Raw genomic sequence first — 26177 nt, forward strand, 5'->3', positions numbered from 1 at the left:
GAAACTTGGAGTAGCAATTCTCATATCAGAAAAAAATAGACTTTAAAATGAAGACTATTACAAGAGACAAAGAAGAAGACTACATAATGATCAAGGGATCAATCCAAGAAGAAGATATAAAAATAGTAAATATTTTGCACCCAACATAGGAGCACCTCAATACATAAGGCAAATGCTAACAACCATAAAAGGGGAAATCGACAGTAACACAATCATAGAAGGGGACTTTAACACCCCCTATCACCAATGAACAGATCATCCAAAATGCAAATAAATAAGGAAAAACAAGCTTTAAATGCCAAGTTAGACAAGATGGACTTAATTGATATTTATAGGACATTCCATCAAAAACAACAGAATACACTTTCTTCTCAAGTGCTCATGGAACATACTCCAGAATAGATCAGATCTTGGATCACAAATCAACGCTTGGAAAATTTAAGAAAATTGAAATCATATCAAGTATCTTTTCCAACAACAACACTATGAGACTAGATATCAGTTACAGGAAAAAATCTCTAAGAAATACAAACACATGGAGACTAAACAATATGCTACGAAATAACCAAGAGATCACTGAAGGAATCAAAAGGGAATTAAAAAATACATAGAAAAAAAATGGTAATGAAAACACAATTAGCCAAAACCTATGGGATGCAGCAAAAGCAGTTCTGAGATGGAAGTTTATAGCAATACAATCCTACCTTAAGAAATAAGAAACATCTCAAATAAACAACCAAACCTTACACCTAAAGCAATTCGAGAAGAAGAAGAAGAACAACAACAAAAAAGCCAAAGATAGCAGAAGGAAAGAAATCATAAAGATCAGAGCAGAAACAAATGAAAAAGAAATGAAGGAAATGATAGCAAAGATTAATAAACTGAAAAGCTAGTTCTTTGAGAAGATAAAGAAAATTGATAAAACATTAGCTAGTCTCATCAAGAAAAAAGGGAGAAGACTCAAATCAACAGAGTTAGAAAGGAAAAACAAGTAACAACTGACACTGCAGAAATACAAAGGATCATGAGAGATTACTACAAGCAACTCTATGCCAATAAAATGGACAACCTGGAAGAAATAGACAAATTCGTACAAAAGCACAACCTTCTGAGTTTGAACCAGGAAGAAATAGAAAATATCAAAAGATCAATCACAAGCACTGAAATTGAAACTCTGATTAAAAATTTTCTAAGAAACAAAAGCCCAGGACCAGATGGCTTCACAGGCGAATTCTCTCAAACATTTGCAGAAGAGCTAAAAACTAGTCTTCTCAAACTCTTCCAAAATACAGCAGAGGGAGAAACACTCCCAGACTGATTCTATGAGGCCACCATCACCCTGATAACAAAACCAGACAAAGATGTCACAAGGAAAGAAAACTACAGGCGAATACCACAGATGAACATAGATGTAAAAATCCTCAACAAGATACTAGCAAACATAATCCAACAGCTCATTAAAAGGATCATAAACTATGATAAAGTGGAGTTTATCCCCGGAATGCAAAGATTCTTCAATACACGCAAATCAATCAATGTGATACACGATATTAACAAATTGAAGGAGAAAAACCATAAGATCATCTCAATAGATTCAGAAAAAGCTTTCGATAAAATTCAACACCTATTTATGATAAAAAGCCTCCAGAAAGTAGGCATAGAGGGAACTTTCCTCAACATAATAAAGGCCATATAGGACAAACCCACAGCCAACATCATTCTCAATGGTGAAAAACTGAAAACATTTCCTCTAAGATCAGGAACAAGACAAGGTTTCCTACACTCAGCACAATTATTCAACATAGTTTTGGAAGTTTTAGTCACAGCAGTCAGAGAAGAAAAAGGAATCCAAATCGGAAAGGAAGAAGTAAAGATGTCACTCTTTGCAGACGACATGATACTATACATACAGAATCCTAAAGATGCTATGAGAAAACTACTAGAGCTAATCAATGAATTTGGTAAAGTAGCAGGATACAAAAGTAAGGCACAGCGGGACCCTGGGAAGATGGCGGAAGAGTAAGACGCGGAGATCACCTTCCTCCCCACAGATACATCAGAAATTCATCTACACGTGGAACAACTCCTACAGAACACCTACTGAACGCTGACGGAGGACCTCAGACCCCCCAAAAGGCAAGAAACTCCCCACATACCTGGGTAGGGCAAAAGAAAAAAGAATAAACAGAGACAAAAGGATAGGGACGGGACCTGCACCAGTGGGAGGGAGCCGTGAAGGAGGAAAGGTTTCCACACACTACAAGCCCCTTCGCGGGCGGAGACTGCGGGTGGCGGAGGGGGAAAGCTTCGGAGTAGCGGAGGAGAGCACAGCAACAGGGGTGTGGAGGGCAAAGCGGAGAGATTCTGGCACAGAGGATCGGTGCCCTCAGGCACACACCAGCCCGAGAGGCTTGTCTGCTCGGCCGCCGGGGCGGGCGGGGCTGGGAGCTGAGGCTCGGGTATCGGCTTTCAGTCGGAGCGCAGGGAGAGGACTGGGGCTGGCGGCAGGAAGAGAGCCTGAAGGGGTTAGTGCACCACGGCTAGCCCGGAGGGAGTCCGGGGAAAGGGTCTGGAGCTGCCGAAGAGGCAAGAGGCTTTTTCTTCCCTTTCTTTTTCCTGGTGCGCGAGGAGAGGGCATTAAGAGGGCTGCTTTGGGAAGCGCCGGAGACGGGAGCGAGCCGCGGCTAAAGGCACGGACCCCGGAGACGGGCGTGGGACGCTGGGGCTGCTGCTGCTGCCGCCGCCGCGGGGCCTGTGTGCGAGCGCGGGTCACTGTCCGCCCCGCCTTCCAGGGGGCCTGTGCACCCCGCCACTGCCGGGGCCCCGGAACCCGGGGACGGCTTTCCCGGGAAAGCGCACGGAACGCCTCGGTCTGGTGCAATGTCACGCCGTCCTCTGCCGCCGCAGACCCGCCCCACACTGCGCGCCCCTCCCTCCCCTCGGCCTGAGTGAGCCAGAGCCCCCGAATCAGCGGCTCCTTTAAACCCGTCCTGTCTGAGCGAAGAACGGACGCCCTCCGGTGACCTACGCGCAGAGGCGGGGCCAGATGCAAGGCTGAGACCCGGGAGCTGTGAGAGCAGAGAAGAGACAGGGAAATCTCTCTGTGCAGCCTCGGAGGCAGCGGATTAAAGCTCCACGGTCCACTTGATGTGCCCTGTGTCTGTGGAGTGCATGAATGGACAGCGAATCATCCCAAATTGAGGAAGTGGACTTTGAGGACAAGATTTAAGACTTTCCCCCCTTTTCCTCTTTTTACAATGAATTATCCCAAATTAAGGAGGTGGACTTAGCAAGATTTCAGACTTCTCGCCCTTTTCCTCTTTTTACAACGAAGTATCCCAAATTGAGGAGGTGGACTTGGAGAGCAAGATTTTTGATTTTTCCCCCTGCTCTCTTTTTGTGAATGTGTATGTGTATTCTTCTGTGTAAGATTCTCTCTGTATAGCTTTGCTTCCACCATATGTCACAGGGTTCTATCTGTCCGTTTTTTTTTCAATAATTACTTTTTAATTTTAATAACGCTACTATATTTCATACTTTATTCTATTTTACTTTACCTGGTCTTTCTTTTTTTCCTACCTTCCCTTCCTCCCTCCCTCCCTCCCTTCTTCCATTCACTCTTCCTTTTTCTTTCATTCCTCCCTCTCTCCCTCCTTTCTTTCTTTCCATCCTTCCTCCCTCCCTCCCTCCTTTCTCTCTTTCTTTCTTTCTTCCTTCCTTCCTTTCTTTCCTTCTTCCTTTCTTTCTCTCTCTCTTTCTTTCTTCTACTAATTCTTTCTTTCTACTTTTTCTCCCTTTTTTTCTGAGCCGGGTAGATGAAAGGCTCTTGGTGCTGCAGCCAGGAGTCAGTGCTGTGCCTCTGAAGTGGGAGAGCCAACTTCAGGACACGGGTCCACAAGAGACTTCCCAGCTCCACATAATATCAAGCAGCGAAAATCTCCCAGAGATCTCCATCTCAACACCAGCACCCAGCTTCAGTCAACGACCAGCAAGCTACAGTGCTGGTCACCCTATGCCAAGCAACTAGCAAGGCAGGAACGAAACCCCACCCATTAACAGAGAGGCTGCCTAAAAACATAATAAGGCCACAGGCACCCCAAAACACACCACCAGACGTGGACCTGTCCACCAGAAAGACAAGATCGAGCCTCAACCACCAGAACACAGGCACTAGTCCCCACCACCAGGAAGCCTACACAACCCACTAAACCAACCTTAGCCACTGGGGACAGACACCAAAAACAACGGGAACTACGAATCTGCAGCCTGCAAAAAAGAGACCCCAAACACAGTAACATAAGCAAAATGAGAAGACAGAAAAACACACAGCAGGTGAAGGAGCAAGATAAAAACCTACCAGACCTAACAAATGAAGAGATAATAGGAAGTCTACCTGAAAAAGAATTCAGAATAATGATAGTAAAGATGATCCAAGATTCTATTTCCAAGATCCAAAATCTTGGAAATAGAATAGACAAAATGCAAGAAACGGTTAACAAGGACCTAGAAGAACTAAAGATGAATCAAGCATCAATGAAAAACACAATAAATGAAATGAAAAATACTCTAGATGGGATCAATAGCAGAATAACTGAGGCAGAGGAACGGATAAGTGAGGTGGAAGATAAAATAGTGGAACTAACTGATGCAGAGCAAAATAAAGAAAAAAGAATGAAAAGAACAGAGGACAGTCTCAGAGACCTCCGGGACAACATTAAACGCACCAACAATCGAATTATAAGGGTTCCAGAAGAAGAAGAGAAAAAGAAAGGGACTGAGAAAATATTTGAAGAGATTATACTTGGAAACTTTCCTAATATGGGAAAGGAAATAGTTAGTCAAGTCCAGGAGGCAAAGAGAGTCCCATACAGAATAAATCCAAGGAGAAATACGCCAATACACATATTAATCAAACTGTCAAAAATTAAACACAAAGAAATCATATTAAAAGCAGCAAGGGAAAAACAACAAATAACACACAAGGGAATCCCCATCAGGTTAACAGCTGATCTCTCAGCAGAAACTCTACAAGCCAGAAGGGAGTGGCAGGACATAATTAAAGTGATGAAGGAGAGAAACCTGCAACCAAGATTACTCTACCCAGAAAGGATCTCATTCAGATTTGATGGAAAAATTAAAACGTTTACAGACAAGCAAAAGCTGAGAGAATTCAGCACCACCATACCAGCTTTACAACAAATACTAAAGGAACTACTCTAGGCAAGAAACACAACAGAAGGAATATACCTACAATAACGAACCCAAAGCAATTAAGGAAATGGGAATAGGAACATACATACCAATAACTACCTTAAATGTAAATGAACTAAATGCTCCCACCAGAAGACACAGGTTGGCTGAATAGATACAAAAACAAGACCCATATATATGCTGTCTACAACAGACCCACTTCAGACCTAGAGACACATACAGATTGAAAGTAAGGGGATGGAAAGAGATATTCCATGCAAATGGAAATCAAAAGAAAGCTGGAGTAGCAATTCTCATATCAGACAAAATAGACTTTAAAATAAAGACTATTAGAAGAGACAAAGAAGGACACTACATAATGATAAAGGGATCGATCCAAGAAGAAGATATAACAATTGTAAATATTTATGCACCCAACATAGGAGCACCTCAATACATAAGGCAAATACTAACAGCCATAAAAGGGGAAATCGAAAGTAACACACTCACAGTAGGGGACTTTAACACCCCACTTTCACCAATGGACAGATCATCCAAAATGAAAATAAATAAGGAAACACAAGCTTTAAATGATACATTAAACAAGATGGACTTAGTTGATATTTATAGGACATTCCATCCAAAAACAATAGAATACACATTTTTCTCAAGTGCTCATGGAACATTCTCCAGGATAGATCATATCTTGGGTCACAAATCAAGCCTTGGTAAATTTAAGAAAATTGAAATTGTATCAAGTATCATTTCCGACCACAATGCTATGAGACTAGACATCAATTACAGGAAAAAATCTGTAAAAAATACAAACACATGGAGGCTAAACAATACACTACTCAATAACGAAGTGATCACTGAAGAAATCAAAGAGGAAATTAAAAAATACCTAGAAACAAATGACAATGGAGACACGACGACCCAAAACCTATGGGACGCAGCAAAAGCAGTTCTAAGGGGGAAGTTTATAGCAATACAATCCCACCTTAAGAAACAGGAAACATCTCGAGAAAACAACCTGACCCTGCACCTAAAGAAATTAGAGAAAGAAGAACAAAAAACCCCAAAGCTAGCAGAAGGAAAGAAATCATAAAGATCAGATCAGAAATAAATGAAAAAGAAATGAAGGAAACGATAGCAAAGATCAATCAAACTAAAAGCTGGTTCTTTGAGAAGATAAACAAAATAGACAAACCATTAGCCAGACTCATCAAGAAAAGAAGGGAGAAGACTCAAATCAATAGAATTAGAAATGAAAAAGGAGAAGTAACAACTGACACTGCAGAAATACAAAAGATCATGAGAGATTACTACAAGCAACTCTATGCCAATAAAATGGAAAACCTGGAAGAAATGGACAAATTCTTAGAAATACACAACCTGCCAAGACTGAATCAGGAAGAAACAGAAAATACAAGTAGACCAATCACAAGCACTGAAATTGAAACTGTGATAAAAAATCTTCCAACAAACAAAAGCCCAGGACCAGATGGCTTCACAGGTGAATTCTATCAAGCATTTAGAGAAGAGCTAACACCTATCCTTCTCAAACTCTTCCAAACAATATCAGAGGAAGGAACACTCCCAAACTCATTCTACGAGGCCACCATCACCTTGATACCAAAACCAGGCAAGGATGTCACAAAGAAAGAAAACTACAGGCCAATATCACTGATGAACATAGATGCAAAAATCCTCAACAAAATACTAGCAAACAGAATCCAACAGCACATTAAAAGGATCATACACCATGATCAAGTGGGGTTTATTCCAGGAATGCAAGGATTCTTCAATATACGCAAATCAATCAATGTGATACACCATATTAACAAGTTGAAGGAGAAAAACCATATGATCATCTCAATAGATGCAGAGAAAGCTTTCGACAAAATTCAACACCCATTTATGATAAAAACCCTGCAGAAAGTAGGCATAGAGGGAACTTGCCTCAACATCATAAAGGCCATATATGACAAACCCACAGCCAACATTGTCCTCAATGGTGAAAAACTGAAACCATTTCCACTAAGATCAGGAACAGGACAAGGCTGCCCACTCTCACCACTCTTATTCAACCTAGTTTTGGAAGTTCTAGCCACAGCAATCAGAGAAGAAAAGGAAATAAAAGGAATCCAAATTGGAAAAGAAGAAGTAAAGCTGTCACTGTTTGCAGATGACATGATACTATACATAGAGAATCCTAAAGATGCTACCGAAAAACTACTAGAGCTAATCAATGAATTTGGTAAAGTAGCAGGATACAAAATTAATGTACAGAAATCTCTGGCATTCCTGTACACCAATGATGAAAAATCTGAAAATGAAATTAAGAAAACACTCCCATTTACCATTGCAACAAAAAGAATAAAATATGTAGGAATAAACCTACCTAAGGAGACAAAAGACCTGTATGCAGAAAATTATAAGACACTGATGAAAGAAATTAAAGATGATACAAATAGATGGAGAGATATACCATGCTCCTGGATTGGAAGAATCAATATTGTGAAAATGACTCTACTACCCAAAGCAATCTACAGATTCAATGCAATCCCTATCAAACTACCACTGGCATTTTTCACAGAACTAGAACAAAAAATTTCAAAATTTGTTTGGAAAAACAAAAGACCCCGAATAGCCAAAGCAATCTTGAGAACGAAAAACGGAGCTGGAGGAATCAGGCTCCCTAACTTCAGATTATACTACAAAGCTACAGTAATCAAGACAGTGTGGTACTGGCACAAAAACAGAAAGATAGATCAATGGAACAGGATAGAAAGCCCAGAGATAAAGCCACGCACATATGGTGACCTTATCTTTGATAAAGGAGGCAGGAATGTACAGTGGAGAAAGGACAGCCTCTTCAATAAGTGGTGCTGGGAAAACTGGACAGGGACATGTAAAAGTATGAGATTAGATCACTCCCTAACACCATACACAAAAATAAGCTCAAAATGGATTAAAGACCTAAATGTAAGGCCAGAAACTATCAAACTCTTAGAGGAAAACATAGGCAGAACACTCTATGACATAAATCACAGCAAGATCCTTTTGGACCCACCTCCTAGAGAAATGGAAATAAAAACAAAGATAAACAAATGGAACCTAATGAAACTTCAAAGCTTTTGCACAGCAAAGGAAACCATAAACAAGACCAAAAGAGAACCCTCAGAATGGGAGAAAATATTTGCAAATGAAGCAACTGACAAAGGATTAATCTCCAAAATTTATAAACAGCTCATGCAGCTCAATAGCAAAAAAAAACAAACTACCCAATCCAAAAATGGGCAGAAGACTTAAATAGGCATTTCTCCAAAGAAGATATACAGACTGCCAACAAACACATGAAAGAATGCTCAACATCATTAATCATTAGAGAAATGCAAATCAAAACTACAATGAGATATCATCTCACACCAATCAGAATGGCCATCATCAAGAAATCTAGAAACAATAAATGCTGGAGAGGCTGTGGAGAAAAGGGAACACTCTTGCACTGTTGGTGGAAATGTGAATTGGTACAGCCACTATGGAGAACAGTATGGAGGTTCCTTAAAAAACTAAAATTAGAACTACCATATGATCTAGCAATCCCACTACTAGGCATATACCCTGAGAAAACCATAATTCAAAAAGAGACATGTACCAAAATGTTCATTGCAGCTCTATTCACAATAGCCCGGAGCTGGAAACAACCTAAGTGTCCATCATCGGATGAATGGATAAAGAAGATGTGGCACATATATACAATGGAATATTACTCAGCCATAAAAAGAAACGAAACTGAGCTATTTGTAATGAGGTGGATAGACCTAGAGTCTGTCATACAGAGTGAAGTAAGTCAGAAAGAGAAAGACAAATACCGTATGCTAACACATATATATGGAATTTAAAAAAATGTCATGAAGAACCTAGGGGTAAAACGGGAACAAAGACACAGACCTACTTGAGAATGGACTTGAGGATATGGGGAGGGGGAAGGGTAAGCTGTGACAAAACGAAAGAGAGGCATGGACATATATACACTACCAAACGTAAGGTAGATAGATAGTGGGAAGCAGCCGCAGAGCACAGGGAGATCAGCTCGGTGCTTTGTGACCACCTGGAGGGGTTTGATGGGGAGGGTGGGAGGGAGGGAGATGCATGAGGGAAGGGATGTGGGAACAGATGTATATGTATGACTGATTCAATTTGTTATAAAGCAGAAACTAATAAAAAAAAGTAAGGCACAGAAATCTCTTGCATTCCTATACACTAATGATGAAAAATCTGAAAGTGAAATTAAGAAAACACTCCCATTTATCATTGCAACAAAAAGAATAAAATACCTAGGCATAAACCTACCTAAGGAGACAAAAGACCTGTTTGCAGAAAATTATAAGACACTGATGAAAGAAATTAAAGATATACAAACAGGTGGAGAGATATACTGTGTTCTTGGATTGGAAGAATCAACATTGTGAAAATGACTTTACTACCCAAAGCAATCTACAGATTCAATGCAATCCCTATCAAACTATCACTGACATTTTTCACAGAACTAGAACAAACAGTTTCACAATTTTTATGGGAACACAAAAGACCCCGAATAGCCAAACCAATCTTGAGAACGAATAATGGATGAATGAACGAATAATGGCGCTAGAAGAATCAGGCTCCCTGACTTCAGACTACACTACAAAGCTACAGTAATCAAGACAGTATGGTACTGGCACAAAAACAGAAATATAGATCAATGGAACATGATAGAAAGCCCAGAGATAAACCCACGCACATATGGTCACCTTATCTTTGATAAAGGAGGCAAGACTATACAGTGGATGGAAGACAGCCTCTTCAATAAATGGTGCTGGGAAAACTAGACAGGTACATGTAAAACTATGAGATTAGAACACTCCCTAACACCATACACAAAAATAAGCTTAAAATGGATTAAAGACCTAAGTGTAAGGCCAGAAACTATCAAACTCTTAGAGGAAAACATAGGCAGAACACTCTATGACATAAATCACAACAAGATCCTTTTTGACCCACCTCCTAGAGAAATGGAAATTAAAAAAAAAATAAACAAATAGGACCTAATGAAACTTCAAAGCTTTTGCACAGCAAAGGAAACCATAAACAAGACCAAAAGACAACCCTCAGAATGGGAGAAAATATTTGCAAATGAAGCAACTGACAAAGGATTAATCTCCAAAATTTACAAGCAGCTCATGTAGCTCAATAAAAAATACCCAAACAACCCAATCCAAAAATGGGCAGAAGACCTAAATAGACACTTCTCCAAATAAGATATACAGATTGCCAACAAACACAAGGAAGAATGCTCAGCATCATTAATAATTAGAGAAATGCAAATAAAAACTACCATGAGATTTCATCACACACCGGTCAGAATCTCCATCATTAAAGAATCTACAAACAATAAATGCTGGAGACGGTGTGGAGAAAAGGGAACACTCTTGCATTGTTGGTGGGAATGTAAATTGATACAGCCACTATGGAGAACAGTGGAGTTTCCTTAGAAAACTAAAAATAGAACTACCATACGACCCAGCAATCCCACTACCGGGCATATACCCTGAGAAAACCATAATTCAAAAAGAGACATGCACCAATATGTTCATTGCAGCTCTATTTACAATAGCCAGGACATGGAAGTAACCCAAGTGTCCATCGACAGATGAATGGATAAAGATGATGTGGCACATATATACAATGGAATATTACTCAGCCATAAAAATAAACGAAATTGCTTTATTTGTAGTGAGGAGGATGGATCTAGAGTCTGCCATACTGAGTGAAGTAAGTCAGAAAGAGAAAAGCAAATACTGTATGCTAACACATATATATAGAATCTAAAAAAAAAAAAACAAGAATGTTTCTGAAGAACCTTAGGGGCAGGGCAGGAATAAAAATGCAGACGTAGAGAATGGACTTGAGGACACAGGGAGGGGGAAGTGTAAGCTGGGAGGAAGTGAGAGAGTGGCATGGACACATATATACACTACCAAATGTAAAACAGATTGCTAGTGTGAAGCAACTGCATAGCACAGGTCAGTGCTTTGCGACCCCCTAGAGGGGTGGGATAGAGAGGGTAAGAGGGAGACACAAGAGGGAGGAGATATGGGGATACATGTATATGTATAGCTGATTCACTTTGTTGTAAAGCAGAAATTAACACACCATTGTGAAGCAATTATACTCCAATAAAGATGTTAAAAAAAAGAATTAATGGCATACTAAAATTTGACATGCTTCCTAACTCAGTGTATGATGATGATTGCAGACATTCTGTTTTCTGATCTTATATTCAGAATTGAGTTAGTGAGAACTCATAATCATTTGGTGTAGATATGATTCCATTTATGTGACAAACTGGGTCCTGAAGAAATATATGCAAAGTGGATTTTTCCTTTTTCATATATTTAGACATTTTTATTACATTAAAGTAGTACCCTATTAGATGAATAGTCTAAATCAGTTTGTAACATGAGTTTCTTAGTGGTAAATTTAATGTCTTCATCGCACTTACTCACATGCTTCCTCTTAAAATTCATTTCTCCATCCTTCACATTTCCAACAAAACTTCTATCTGTATAAATATGCAGCCCCACCAGTTTATAACGTCTCTGAATGTATCTTGATTTTTTTCACCTATACGTCCCCTAGTGGAGTAGTTCTTAATCAGAGGTGCACATCAGAATTTTCTTGAAAGTTGTTAAAAAATACACAGGCAAGGACCCCACACCAAACCTACTGAATCAAGAGAGGAGAATGGAGAGTACATTTTGTAATGGTTGTCAGGTGATTTTGACCAGCTGACCTTTGGTTAAGAGCTAAAGAGAGCTCTTGTCTAGCACTGTTAAGAGGGGTGTTTAAGAAATGATTAGTGGAATGAACTCTTTTCAACAATGCCCTAAATTCCTCTACACATTTGAGGCCCATTGTAAGGCCTCTCTCTGTTCAGCATCCCTCATTCTTCTTGTATGTGCCTGTCTCTATTGCTCCTTCCTGCCCATGCCTATCTCTGCTCTTCTATGTTGTTATTATTGTCCTATAGGATAATGCTCTCCTTTTTATCCTGCCATCTGTTTCCTCTAGAGAGAAAATGTGAACTACTGAAGTGTAGGAGCTATGTTGTATTTCTTTTTATCATCGTCCTCTACCAACCCAAGTCCTCTATATCACACATTTTATTTCCTTTCTAGCACTTCTAAATACCTAAATTGATTATGTGTATTGTTTCCTTGGTTATTATGTGTTTCCCTTTAATAGAATGTAAAGTCCTTAAAAACAAGGACACTATGACTTATTCAAAGTTCTAGCCCAGTGTCTAAACCTAAAAGAGTATCTAGGTCTCAAAATATATTTGATGAGTAAATGAAGTACCTAGACGATTGATTTTTTGCGTGTATAAATGTAGTTAATTGTATATTACATTTATTTATTTTCCACTGTACCAAATCATCACTGCTTTCAGTCCCATCTGCTAGTCCTTGCCTTGCAAAAGCCATCGTGTGAAAGATATAAAGGGCAAGTAAATTTATTTTATTCTGTCAAGATAAATCAAGTTCATTTAAGGTCTCTTTTTGAAGGAACTAGAAATTATATATTCTTTAGATGGATAAATTCCAAGGTGAAAAGTAGAAAATGATAGACCTTTAAATGGAGCTAATGTATTTATTAATAAAAGAAATGTTGCTTATATTTTAGAGAATTTCTTAATTTTAGTTTGGGAGTTCATTGGTTGACTCATAACGATGACCATGATGTAATATTTACTCAGACCCTGGTGCTATCTGTAAAAACTCAAGATCAGCTATATGAACAAACATATAATTCTACTCTGGGTTCTATAGCACACATTTTAGCAGAGTCAAAGTGAGTTTGTTTCCACTATGCATATAAAATATTATCAGGATCCAGATACTAGGCAGCAAGATGAGTGTGGCTGGCTAGGAACATTTGCCTTTAGGGCTGCCCTTAACCTTATACTAGATGAGGGAACCATCAATTTATCAGGGTAAAGAAGAGTTGCTTCTCTACTTGAATTTCCTGCAATTGTTCCTCCTTGTCTCAACTTAATATGCAGAATGTAAAGAATCCCACATATACATGGGGTTGGTTTCCTTCTCATGCATATATTCCAGAATGCCATGAGTCATCAAGGGGTGCTGCCATTGTGATGCAACTATGATGACGCCCATGATACCCTGTGATGAACCATAAATGTTCAAAATGTTTAATCTTAATGTGAAGTAGGTATAAAGTTCCCGGCTTGAAAATATTGGAAGAGATTATTCACTTACTCTGTGAGTATTTGCATTTATAAGAGTCACTTAGTTCTTCAATGTGATTAATATAATGTAACTATCATAATGTCAAAGTTAATAATAGTTACCATCTATTGTGCACTCACCATATGCTAGGATGTGTGCTAATGTTTATGTATCTGATTTCATTGAATCTGCTTAACAGCAGGAGGGGATCATTATTCCTATTTTTACTTGAGGAATCTGAATTTTTCAAATATTAAGTAACTTACTATATGGTGGAATTTGTATATGAAAACCCAACTTGTTTGAATCTAAGCACTCTGTCCCTGTGATGCCATGTTATATTCCACACCAATGTAAATTATCACCCTCTAAATTTCCAATTGGAAAAAGACAGAACAATTTCCATTGTAAAGGCTCCTTTCACTTCAAAGTAAAACACTTTCGATGACAGATAGGCACAACTTGCATTCACATCAATAAGAAGAAAGAGTAATAAAAAGGGAAGAAGAGGACTAGAACAAAATCAAAACCTATGAGAGCAGAAAGCTGCACCAGTGTAGGCTGACAGGCTGCAAGCTAAACAAAATCTCCACCATGTTTTGAAATCTGCGGGTAAGACTGTGAACCTCTCTGAATCACAACTGCCTCATTCACCAAAAAAGATGACCATGCAGGCCCCTGCTTCACTCTAGAATGGGCAGTGTCATCTTTCTAGTCTGCTTTTCGGCTCTCAGTCACACCTCGACTTCAGGTATTCTTTCCATTTACACTTTCTGCTGGGAAGGCCACTGAGTGGCCTCTCCATCTTTCCACAGAACTTTCCATGATACACATGGCAAAACTAAACTGCATCCTGGTTTTTCATGGCACCCAATCCTTCTTTGCATCTGATGTAACAGAATTACTTTCCTATGCATCTGGCTCTCACGTCATTGAGCTACTGGGATCAGGGAGCTGGTCATCATTTAATCTCCCTCTTTACTACCTCCCTGCATAAAACACAAAACAAGTGGATTACACAAAATATGTTCTCCACAAGTGTCCAATAGGAGAGAAGACATGATTCATGACTGTTTATTTTATCCGACTAAACATATGGTACTATGTAGCCTACTTTATTATGATGTGTCATTAAAAAATAAGTAGCTTTTAAAAAGTTTCCCAGAATTAGGACAGATGCACTGTGGCCCACATTCCTAAAAGAGCTGTTTTACTGGAACAGTCACGGAAGAGATACGTATCTTCAGGACAAAGAAACACTAAGAGAGAACAGTGCTTTTTTCGATTCCTCAAGTCAAGAGAAATCCAGTTCTGGAGTTGTCTCTACATCAATGTTAATCAAATTAAGCAGCTTTCTCCCTCTCCCTTCATATTATCTACTTGTCATGATTAAAATGCCTTACTGTCTTCTAAATGGGCCCTAAAAGCTGGCCCTTTTTATCTTGGGATTCCAGAGGCAAAATCTTGGGACCACCCTTCATCCAAATGCCAACATGCTACCAGTAGAGATTATTCCTTTATGTTAAATATTATTCTCTCCCAGAAATTCTCTTTTCAAAGAGAAGTTTAGTCTAAATCCCTTTATCAGAAAGGAAAGAGATTTTAAGAGTCAAATGAACTTGAAGTTAAATCTATCTGACTTCTGCCATGACCAGCTGTGTAAAGTCCTCCTTGCTTTGTAAAGCTGACATTAGTCCCTCTTGTTAAACAGGGAAAATGATACTTAGCAAGGTTTTTGAATGAGGTGGTACTGGCAATATTTTTAGTGTACTGTTCTGCAAAATAAATGATCAATAAATAATGACTTTGACGAGGGCCCTGGGACACATAAAGAAACCAGAAGGGAGGTGGTTGGAAATTCTGGCCACTTAGTAGTGGGTGGGAAAGAGCCCCGGCTGAGATATGGTAAATAAAGCAGCTTCTCATGAGGACGTGTGCTCTCTAGTCATTTAATGCATTTCATTATTCTTGTTAAAGACATCGGGCTACTGTTAAGTCATTCTTGGTCTTAAAGTACTTCTACATCTTAATATGGAACTTTTCTAGTTAATCCCTGTCTGTTGTAATACTAGATCAACCAAAGTATATTCGGAGGGTTTTCAGAGAGTTTGAAACTTCGGGATTTTTGAATGTCAGATACTAGCTCCCAAACTCCACTCCTTCCCTTGAACATAGATCTGTTTTTTTTTTTTTTCAGCTTGCAGCGAGGGGTTTAATTTTCATTTCCTCCCAGCGGCTGTCTACGGTCCCAGAAGGTGGGGCGCCTGGCATCCGTGTGTGCTTTGGAGGTAGTAACCTCTCCCGGGGCTGCCGCCCGCCTCCACCCGCCGCGGCGGCCTTGACGTCACAGACGATGCCCGGCTCCCCGCCCGGCCTATAAAGCGGCAGGTGCGCGCCGCGCCTCCGGAACGTTCGCATACCTTGCGCGCGAGACGGAGCCCAGGGATCCCGAAGCGAGCTTCAGGAGCTGCCTCCAGCGCCCGAGCCCGGCCGGGCCTGCGAGCACGGCCGCAAGACTCCCCTTGTCCCCCCTCCCCCACCACCTCCTCCTCCCCCTCCCTCCAGCAGCTCCAGGCTGAGTTGCCCCAGAGACCGCGACGCCGCCGCTCCGAGGGACCAATGAGAGCCCCGCTGCTGCCGCCGGCGCCTGTGGTGCTGTCGCTCTTGATCTTCTGCTCAGGTGAGGACATCCCGGCTCTGAGCCGCTGCCCAGCGCTTCTCCCACCGCGGGCACCTCTTGAATTTTGCTGCTGCTTTTCCAAAATAACCGCCCCTCGTCGCCCCCGGCTCTGTCCCGTGGAAGCTGATCGAGGTCCCTCCCTCCCAATGGTCCCTCCCTTCCTCCTTCCCTGGGAGGTAGAGAAAAGTGGGTGGGTGTCTTAGATATTCCAGGCTAGCAAGAGGGAGCCTGAGAATCCTTGTACTCTTACTTTAGTCCAGCTGAAGGAGAACTTACAGATCCTGTGATCCAAATAAAGATAAAGATAAGATAAAGAAACCGAGGTACAGAGAGGTGAAGTGATTTCCGCAGATCCTGGAGAAGAGTGGTTAAGTCTCGGACCGAGGAGTGCTAGCTCCTGCCTAAATTCTCCATCTCCTCTGACAAGTGATTTTGTTTTTACTTTTCTAGAGGGCCTCGCATCGTCCCAGGGAGAAGTTAGAGATATGGGAACATATGTATATGTATAACTGATTCACTTTGTTATAAAGCAGAAACTAACACACTATTGTAAAGCAATCATACTCCAGTAAAGATGTTAAAAAAAAAAAAGTACCACTCTGATGCTGTTTTCTTGAGACCTAAAAGATAAAGCAGGGGCTTAACTCTGGCCCCCAAATCTTACCTAGTCCCTAGTTTCTACTCTACGTGAGAACAATAATAAGAAACAATGGCAATAAGAATAATTATTATCAACTACTGTTTACAGTTGATATACGTACTCTTGTTAAAACTGTGAGCACGTGTTAGGAAAATCTGGTATTTATCTCTAGAACCTGTTTATTAAAATGGGACAGGTAACATCCTAGAAACTACAAATGCATTTGGTATGTGAAGTTATGACAATATTTAGGTATTACTTCTTAAATAATTATATTACATTCATTTGCCTACTTGGTAGTGTTTTTTTTTTGGTGTGGAAATTAATGTAGGCTATCTGTGGAAAAGAAAACAATGAAAGAAGCTCTGTAACTGGCACAACAAACAGCCATTTGTTGGCAAAATGTGAAGTTGCTTTCATAAGTGACTCAATCACAAACAATAGCACATGTGCAATAACTGCTTTGAAGATAAACCTGTCTCCCGGATGCAACTGACTGGTGAGAAAAGGCATTCTGCTTTACTTTCTCTTTTCTTCCCTTTTTCATGCTCCCATAGCCCATTATACTGCTGGATTAGACGTCAATGACACTTACTCTGGAAAAGGGGAACCACTTTCTGGGGACCACACTGCTGATGGATTTGAGCTGATCTCAAGAAGTCAGATGTCCTCGGGAAGTAAGATTTCTCCTGAGAGTGAAATGCCTTCTAGTATCGAACTGTCCTCGGAGATCGACTTTGACTATGCAGAAGAGTATGACAACGAACCACAAATACCTGACTACATTCTTGAGCTGATCTCAAGAAGTCAGATGTCCTCGGGAAGTAAGATTTCTCCTGAGAGTGAAATGCCTTCTAGTAGCGAACTGTTCTCGGAGATTGACTTTGACTATGCAGAAGAGTACGATAACGAACCACAAATACCTGACTACATTGTAGAGGATTTACTCAGAGGTGAGTAGAGGATAAGGTGACAGTGTAGCCTATAAGATGTGTGGTTTGGATGAGCAAAGCTGCTTCCAAAGAAAAGCTGCTCCCCAGATCTCCCAAGGGCTTTCTTGCATGTATGATTGTTGTACACCCCACTAGGTAAGCTAGCAACTGAGGTGGAAAGGGCTACTTGTTTGCACATCCTATGTGTCTGGACCTCTAACAAACGTTTTATGTCTAGTGAGTCTAATCTTCACAACTCTGTGAAGTAGGAATTGTTATCATTTTACAGATGTGATAACTAAAGCTCGAGAAGGTTAAGTATTCTGCCCCAAATTCCACAGCCAGAATGAGAAACTCCAATCTGTTTGGTCCCAGCTACTCTGCCACACGACCCCCCCCCACCCCCAATCTGAGAAACAGATTAAACATCAACCAGTCCTATATACTTAGTATCTCAGCTTTTATAGCCACTCCCCACCACACTTTTCTCTAAATAACTGCATTTTGACACAAATAAGGGAACAGAAAGAAGTAATGGGAGAGGAACAATTGGATCTTAGCCTTTGTGAATTAGATGTTGAGAAATTGGTAATAATAATAGTAATACCACCTTATGGAAATATTAAAGGACAAATACACATGGATTTTATATTGCTAAAATCACTATTTAACCCCAAATCTCATTTGTCAGTTAAATAATAGTGACCTATAATTTTCTTCTCTTTTGCTGTTATCTGATCTTTTAAAAATAGCATTTGCTTAAAATGAGGGTACCAAAGTAAGAGGTCAGTATTGTTCATTTCCCTCATATTACTTTGCAGTTTGAGGCCAGATCATCAATAAATCAGATCTAAATATCCTAGGAGCATCCACTATGGAGGCAGGACTTAAGGACCCTCTTTCCTGACTGTAGTTTCCCTGAATCCTCCCCATCTGTCTAGCTCCCAGAACTGGTGAAGGGATAGCAGGTGACACCAAAAGGACAGTGACTGGGTTAAGTGGCAGGTGGGAAAAGCTTTATCGAACACTCCACTTTCCTCCTTTGCTTCAGAATTTGTGCTTTTATAATACACAAGGTGAAGGGGTCCATCTATAATTTTTATTTTTGAGGGGGATGAGATTAGACCATTAAGACTCTAGAAACTATTGTCTTAAAGATGCTTCAAGGTAACACTTCATAAGGCCAAATGAATTGTTGGTGATGAAAATGTCTAGTGGATAAAATTGCAATGCATTGTGAAATAGAGAGAAAATTGATCCATGGGGTTAATGTCTACTGAAGCACTTCAGCATAGTGACCATTTGTCTCTGTCTAAAATTTGTAATATAACTGATAAAGTACATCACAGTGATTTGAAATGTTTCTGTGAGAGGAATTATCCTAATCTGTGGTACTTTTCTTATCATCAGAGGAAAGTTTCAATATAAAAATTGCATAGCCACCTATTAAACATTGCTCCTAATTTGACTATTGTTAATGTTGATATAGTAACTGCTAAAATATTCATAATATTTATTAGTCATTACCTTAATCATAGGGTTCTATCTTTGATACCCTACCCTATGTTTCCAGGGTTTTCTATTTAATGGGTACTGCAGGACCATTATGACTAATTTTATTATGACACTATGATATTTTCCTCTTTCCACTGGACTCTGCTAAATACTTGCTCAGATAAACCTATTGAGGAATTAGTATAACAAAATGCACAGCTCTAACATGGAAACTCCTTCTTCTTATGTTTACCATATGGCTATACTATACCCCGCATAACTGTAACACTGAACAAAGGTTTCTGTGGATCTGAAGAGTTAGGATGAATCTATGAAGCAGCAAGTACAACTATTTCTGGACTCCCCTTTTTCAAATAGATTGATCACAGAAATGGGCCTCCAGAAGGTATCGATTAATTATAATCTGTTGTAATCCGGGAGTTGGAGAAAATTGATCAACCCTAATGTATAATTCTGTTTTCTTCATTTCAAGTATTACACACTAATTCCCAATTATGATAGTGAGCACAAGACCAATATGAGTAAAGAAAATCATCAGATATACTCAAATCCCACTTTAATTAAAGGAACCGAACTTTTTCCAAGTAAAAACATAATATGGTAGGGAAATAATAGGCTTTAACATCCCAGGACTGCCATTTTATAGCTACGTGTCCTAGTGCAATTTACTTGTCTTTACTCAACTTCATTTTTCTCATCTGTATCATCTGGATAGAAACAATCCATTCAATTGTGATTTGGGTTAATTAAATTAATGCTCATTACCAAGAACTTGGTATGTATTAGAAGTGAAAAAATTGTTTAAAATATTTCATGGATTTTCTTAGACAAGTAACTCCTACTACTCCTATTATCAATAATAATAATATTACTGACACAAATAAATTCAAAATATGTTTCTAAGCTAATAAAATAACGAAAGGGTTCAGATCTTTAAGTGCCACACAATACAGATATTCTCTTTGTTCAATTATTGTGTATGAGTTGTGTTAAATAATGAGAGAAATATGGCTGTTATCCCTGTGAGCTCTCACTGCTAGGACTTCTTTCTCTCATGCCTCCAAAATGGTATTCCAGGTGAAGAGAGACTGTTATCAATAAATCTTTTTTTTTCAGTTGAACAGGTAGTTAAGCCCAAGAAAGACGAAACTGAAAGTGAAAAGACTTCAGATAAACCCAAAAGAAAGAAAAAGGGAGGCAAAAATGGAAAAAATAGAAGAAATAGAAAGAAGAAAAATCCATGTGATGCAGCATTCCAAAATTTCTGCATTCATGGAGATTGCAAATTTATAGAGCACCTGGAAACAGTATCATGCCAGTAAGTTTTCCTAAATTATGTCGAATTCTATATTTCTAACACTGTGTCTGAAACCCTGAACTGCAGAAAACCATTTATTTTTTTCAATGTATAAACCAGGGGTTTGCAACCTTTTTCTTAAAGAAACAGGTAGGAAATATTTTGGGCTTCGTGGGTCAAGATGAAGTATGTACTCGTATAACCAATTAAAATATAGCCATTTGAAAATAGAAAAAACATTCTTGGCTTGCATGCTGTAAAAGACCTGGCAAATGGCCAGATTTAACCCATGGGCGATAGTCTGCTAAACCCTGGTGAAAACCATCATTTTACAATATATATTTACAAAACCGCTTGATAAAAAAGGAACTAAAGGTAGTTTTCACATAATGTTGTTCTAGCTTCCTTCCCCCCAAAAGCCGCTAGCACATTAAATGATAGTGGAATGTATTCGCTCCATTACAAGTCACTGACCTCATCAGTTGGTCATACATGGAGCGCAAAGAATGAATAGGTGTGTCTTGGAATATCACACCCAAACGAATCTCAACTTTTTCTTATACTAATAGATCTTTGGCTCAAATGCATTCTGTGTCTCATCATTTTGAAATACAAATAAATGTATGGCATGACATTTTTTAATGTTGGAATTAATGTTTTTTTTATGATCTGGAAAGCAAACATAAAATGTATTGGAATTTTTTCAGTGATTATAATTTTAAAATATGGGTGTTTGCAGATGTCATCAGGATTACTTTGGTGAACGATGTGGGGAAAAGTCCATGAAGATTCACAGCATGGCTGACAGCGATTTATCAAAAATTGCTTTAGCAGTTATGGCTGCTTTTGTCTCCACTATGAGCGTCACAGCTATTGTTGTTGTTATTACATTCCTGTAAGTAAGGCATATCTTAAAAATCCCTAATAAAATAATGCCAGGTTATTTTTTTCAGTATTTCTAACACAGTGTGGTATCATATTTTAGATGAGTTATTCTATTGGTGGCATAAGATCTTTGGTTATATCTTTACACTTCATTGACAACTCATAGAATATGGTCAAATGCATATTACTTGGGCCACCATTGAAACTTAATACGTGAAGCCCTTTTCTTGAACTTAAATTGATAGTTTTGTTTCATGTTATATGGCTACTCATGGTTACTTCCAAATCTCAGAGAGTTGATATCGCCTATGACTATATTAAGCTAAAACAAGCCTCCCTAAAGCTAATTAAGGCCTGGTTCGTAGTAGGTTGTCAGAGATATTGCTTTGGTACTAAAAAAATCACAAAAAGCTTCAAACCAGGAGCCAAGAAAATATGTCTTCTGCTCCTATTAGAATGCAAAATTCTGAGTTAGGACTTTTATAGCATGGTGTACTGACATACTTAGAGCTTATGCCTATTATTGTCAAGTGCAATATGGGAACTCAATTTTTAAAATAAATTTCCTCCATATGGCATGGCATAGGAAGTAGGGACAATTCTATTACTGTCTCATTCCTGCAGTATCTTCCCTGTGCTTGTAATAACAGACCACATACCTCATTGCATGACCAATGAATGTTAGAACTAGACTGTCCCAGGTAGTAGACACTGGTGGGTATGTAAAAATGGCATTGTCTGTCAAACAAAAGTCAGTGAATTAAGGAAGTTGGGGGAGGGTGTGAATGGCTCTATAATGACTCATGTGCTACTAGAGCTTGGGGGAAAGCAAGACTCATTATTCTAATTTTAGGTCTTGGTAAATTACTTTAACAGCTGGACTGTGTACATGATCTACTACTCCTGCCATTCAGGAAACAAGGGGTTATCTTCTGCCTTTGTTTACTATTATTTTAAACTCAGATCAGATAATGATAAAATGACACATAGAATACTGTTTTTGATGCATGTAAAGTTTTATGTGTGGTTTAATTTTGTTTTGCACACTCTAGAAATTATTTCGGTCTCTTAGTACCTCAAGTCAAATATGCAAATGTATTTAGCAAAGATTCCCTCAGACAAACCATTGCTATTTGACATAGAAGGATAGAAGAAGAAATTGCCAGTTAGGGAAGATGTTTTGAAAGAATTATTTAAGCTTGTAATTATTCAAGTTGAGATATTTAATAATCCTTTGGAAAAGTATGGAAAAACTTTGTCATGTTGTCCTTTTCTCTGGTATTCTCCCTGTATTTGAAACACATAGCAAATACTTGCCTAAGACATAGTTGCTGCTTTTTCATAACTGAACTTGAGTTTTTCCCCAAACATCATAACAAAAGTTCTTAAGATTTTAATAGTAACATTTATTAGATAAAGACCTACTAAAAATAGAATTGCTTGTACAACACTAAGACATTTCAGACCATTGAGTTTTTTGGTAGTAAGTAGTAATAAATAAATCCAGAGGTATTTATTATATTTAGAAATAAATAAAACTCAATTTGTTTTGTAAGCCGGTTTTTTTTTTTTAAACTAAGCATTCAGATTAATTTGTACAAGCATACAGTCCTTCTCTGGTAAAACTATACTATCTTCATCTCCCAATTGTGCATGGCAATTGTGCTAAGTTGGCGGGGTGGGGAGGGATATGGATGTGTTTCATGCCTTCTGAAAGTTTGCATCTCAAGGCACACTTATTTAAATCTCAGTACTTTGGAAATATATTTATGTAAAGTCAACATAAAGATCATGTATCAAAAATTGATACTTCTAGTTGGGTTTAGGTTTTGTTTTGGTGGAGTAGTCCATAAGTGTGCAACGGTCTATAACCACTTAGGGAAGGAATTCCCTATACTCATGAAACCCCAGTCAATATATAGTTGAATAGAACTTTGATAACAGTAGAATATCTTGTTCTCTGAAGGCTTCGAAAACGATACTTCAGGGGATATGAAGGTGCGGCTGAAGAACGAAAGAAACTTCAACAAGAAAATGGAAAATCATATGCCATAGCATAACTAAAGAGAATATTACAGGTTTGAGTCTTAAAAGATGTCTTTATATAATATCCTACAATTAAAAAAATATAACCTCTCTATTATGAAGAAAAATGAGCAAAGCATGTTTTTTTTTAATTATACACTGTGAACACTGGCTACATTAAAGTGTTATTCTTTGAGCATGAGCTGGAGTTCAGTACTGAGGATGGACTATGTCCTTAGTATTATAAGGGACATAAAGATGAGGGAGACACAAATTCTGTTCTCAAACAACTTAGTGTTTAGTAGATAGAAAAAAAAAGTGTAAGGAATGAGAATACTAGGGGAAGTAAAATATGTCATAAGAAAGGAACCAATAGAATATGAGGAGTTTCCAGTGAAGGAGAAATAGAATCCAGTGGGATGCATTTAGGGGGCAGAAAAAGATGTGCATATGGATGGCACTGGAAGTGAGCCTCAAAGAACTGGTGCAATGGGGACAAGCTATTATAAAGGGAAAGGAAGATAAATAGTGGGATATGGGCTAGATTATTTTAGAAATGTTTGAGAAATGGCCTAGTTCAAATGGCGTTGGGGAAGATAAGGTTGAACTGATAGGCTGAGCTCACATGGTGAAGAGCCAGCATCCAGGAGCTTGCACTACAAATGGGAGGAAGTGGAAACAGTAGGTGGAATACTCTTATACAGAAAAGAAATAGGAGGGCAGAAGGGGTTCAGATTTGAGAGGCAGCTTGGTCAGAGTATATATTGTAGTTCTTATTAAATTTTTTGCTTTGTAAAGAGGGAGACCTGAGCATGTTGTAGGGAGAAGGTATAGAGAGGAATATTTCATTGATAACTAAAGTGAACAGCTAATGTCTCAAACTTCCAGAGGAAGAGGGAGGCAAGATCAAGGACACACATAAGTCGGTCAGAAGAAGGAACTCCATTCCCTCAGACATTTGGGAAAGACATCACATCCTTAAGTTATTATTTTCTGCCTTCAGTGGACTTAAGAACTACTTGAGATGGTTGTTAAATATGCATATTCCTAAGCCAAATCCTAAATCTACAAAGTCAGTAATACCATTTTTAATCAACACTCCAGATGCTTGGAGAACCAGTATATTTAGCATTGGTTAAGTACAGGCACTATGTTCTGAGCCTGTTCCAGAATTAGCTCAATAAGTCATGAAATAGATAATTATCCATGACAATTCTATACTGAATACTTATTCATCAAAATTTATTAATGAATTGGCTTAATGATCTGAAGCTAAAACCGCCAGCATGAACAAGTGTTGATTTCTGGTTATTTAGTGCAATTGAAATTTCTCAAAGGAGGTCCAGAATGACTTTAGGAAAAGGACTTATGCTGAGCTGGCACATAGTGGCTGCCTATAACTGGTATCTACTATTATTATGCCCTTGGTACTAATTATCCTAAATTAACTGTATATCATAAATACACTGAGCCACTTCATCTTCATTTTTAATTATATCCACTGCATAGATTTGGTTAGGAAAACTATTTCTCATGACTATTGCTGCAGTTTTATTAAGCAGAATTTGATGAAACAGCTTTGAGCATATGCAGTCTTTACCTAAGTAGGCATATAACCAAAGCAGATGTGACAGAAAGATTCAAGTCAAAGAGATAGTTTGTCTCTGAAAAGCTCTTAGCATTTTTCACAAGACATCCTAGACAAAAAATTGACAGAAATTCGGATTCCTGATTATTCTTTGACATTTTCTTAAAGCTATGTTGGAATTGAGCTTATCTCTAACACTGTTTTATTTTCTAACAGAGTATCAGATCCGAGTCACTGCCAAATCACAACCTTGAGTGATGCATTGGTTCCTCTTTTCAGTGGATCCAGAGAAAACAGAACCTTTCCATTCTGATAGTTTTAAACTTTCAACTGTCACTTTTTAACCCTAAGTCTTATTTCTGTATATAAAGATGCATGGAGATAAAAAGTATTTTTTCAAGTTGTACATAATTTATTTAATATTTAATGGAAATGTATTTATTTTACAGCTCAATAAACTTTTTTAATCAAACAGATTGAGAGTTTGAATATTAGCTTTGACATTGTGAGACTTTAGGGTATTTTTCTTCTAACATTTAAATGATCATTTTAAAAAGAGTTCCTTCCCTTTTTTACTGTTTTTGTGTTCATTTTCAAAACTTACTGCTTTTCTTAGAAAGCACTCTTAATGGGAAAATTATAAACCAGAATCACTTGGTCCTCCCACAAATGCTAATATCCCAAACTGGTCTTTCTTATTCTATGTAGAACTTATTCCAAGTCCTGTTAACTATGAAAGCTTCTAAAATCAACACATGGCATGGCCTCTCTGTTACAGTAAACACAGATATTATAAAAGAAGGAAATATATATTGCCCATCATAATCATCACCGTAAACAAAGAGGAGACAAGGTTTGAATACGGCATTTCAAGAGAACTAGGAAGTATTTAGATTTGAGACATCTTTCCCTAATATCACGACATAAATGTAAAAGTATCTAAAACCCACTCTTCTTTTTCTCCACTTGCTACTCTTTTCTTACTCTTTTCTTATTTTAAACAAATACATGTGTATTTATGATGAGTGTTCTTTCAAGAACATTAATGTTGTGGAATGATTCAGTCTGGTTCCTGGCTGGTCAGTTGAGTTACCTGCATGAAAAACAAAACAACCGTCATATTGTGCA

The 26177-nt window shown here is 38.5% G+C and overlaps 1 protein-coding gene across 1 annotated transcript; it reads left to right on the top strand.

The window, feature by feature from the left end:
• Window positions 1-16106: 16106 nt before the first annotated feature.
• On the top strand, window positions 16107-25474 carry AREG (amphiregulin; the record flags this gene model as incomplete). Its single annotated transcript, XM_081236347.1, has 6 exons — window positions 16107-16167; window positions 17365-17613; window positions 20371-20572; window positions 21291-21446; window positions 23403-23514; window positions 25266-25474. 5 exons carry the CDS (start codon window positions 16107-16109, stop codon window positions 23494-23496), a joined length of 762 nt encoding a protein of 253 aa, XP_081092473.1. The 3' UTR covers window positions 23497-23514; window positions 25266-25474.
• Between the last annotated feature and the right edge of the window lie 703 nt (window positions 25475-26177).

Source organism: Mesoplodon bidens, assembly GCF_964165515.1.
Source record: "Mesoplodon bidens genome assembly, chromosome: 1".
Taxonomy (NCBI): domain Eukaryota; kingdom Metazoa; phylum Chordata; class Mammalia; order Artiodactyla; family Ziphiidae; genus Mesoplodon; species Mesoplodon bidens.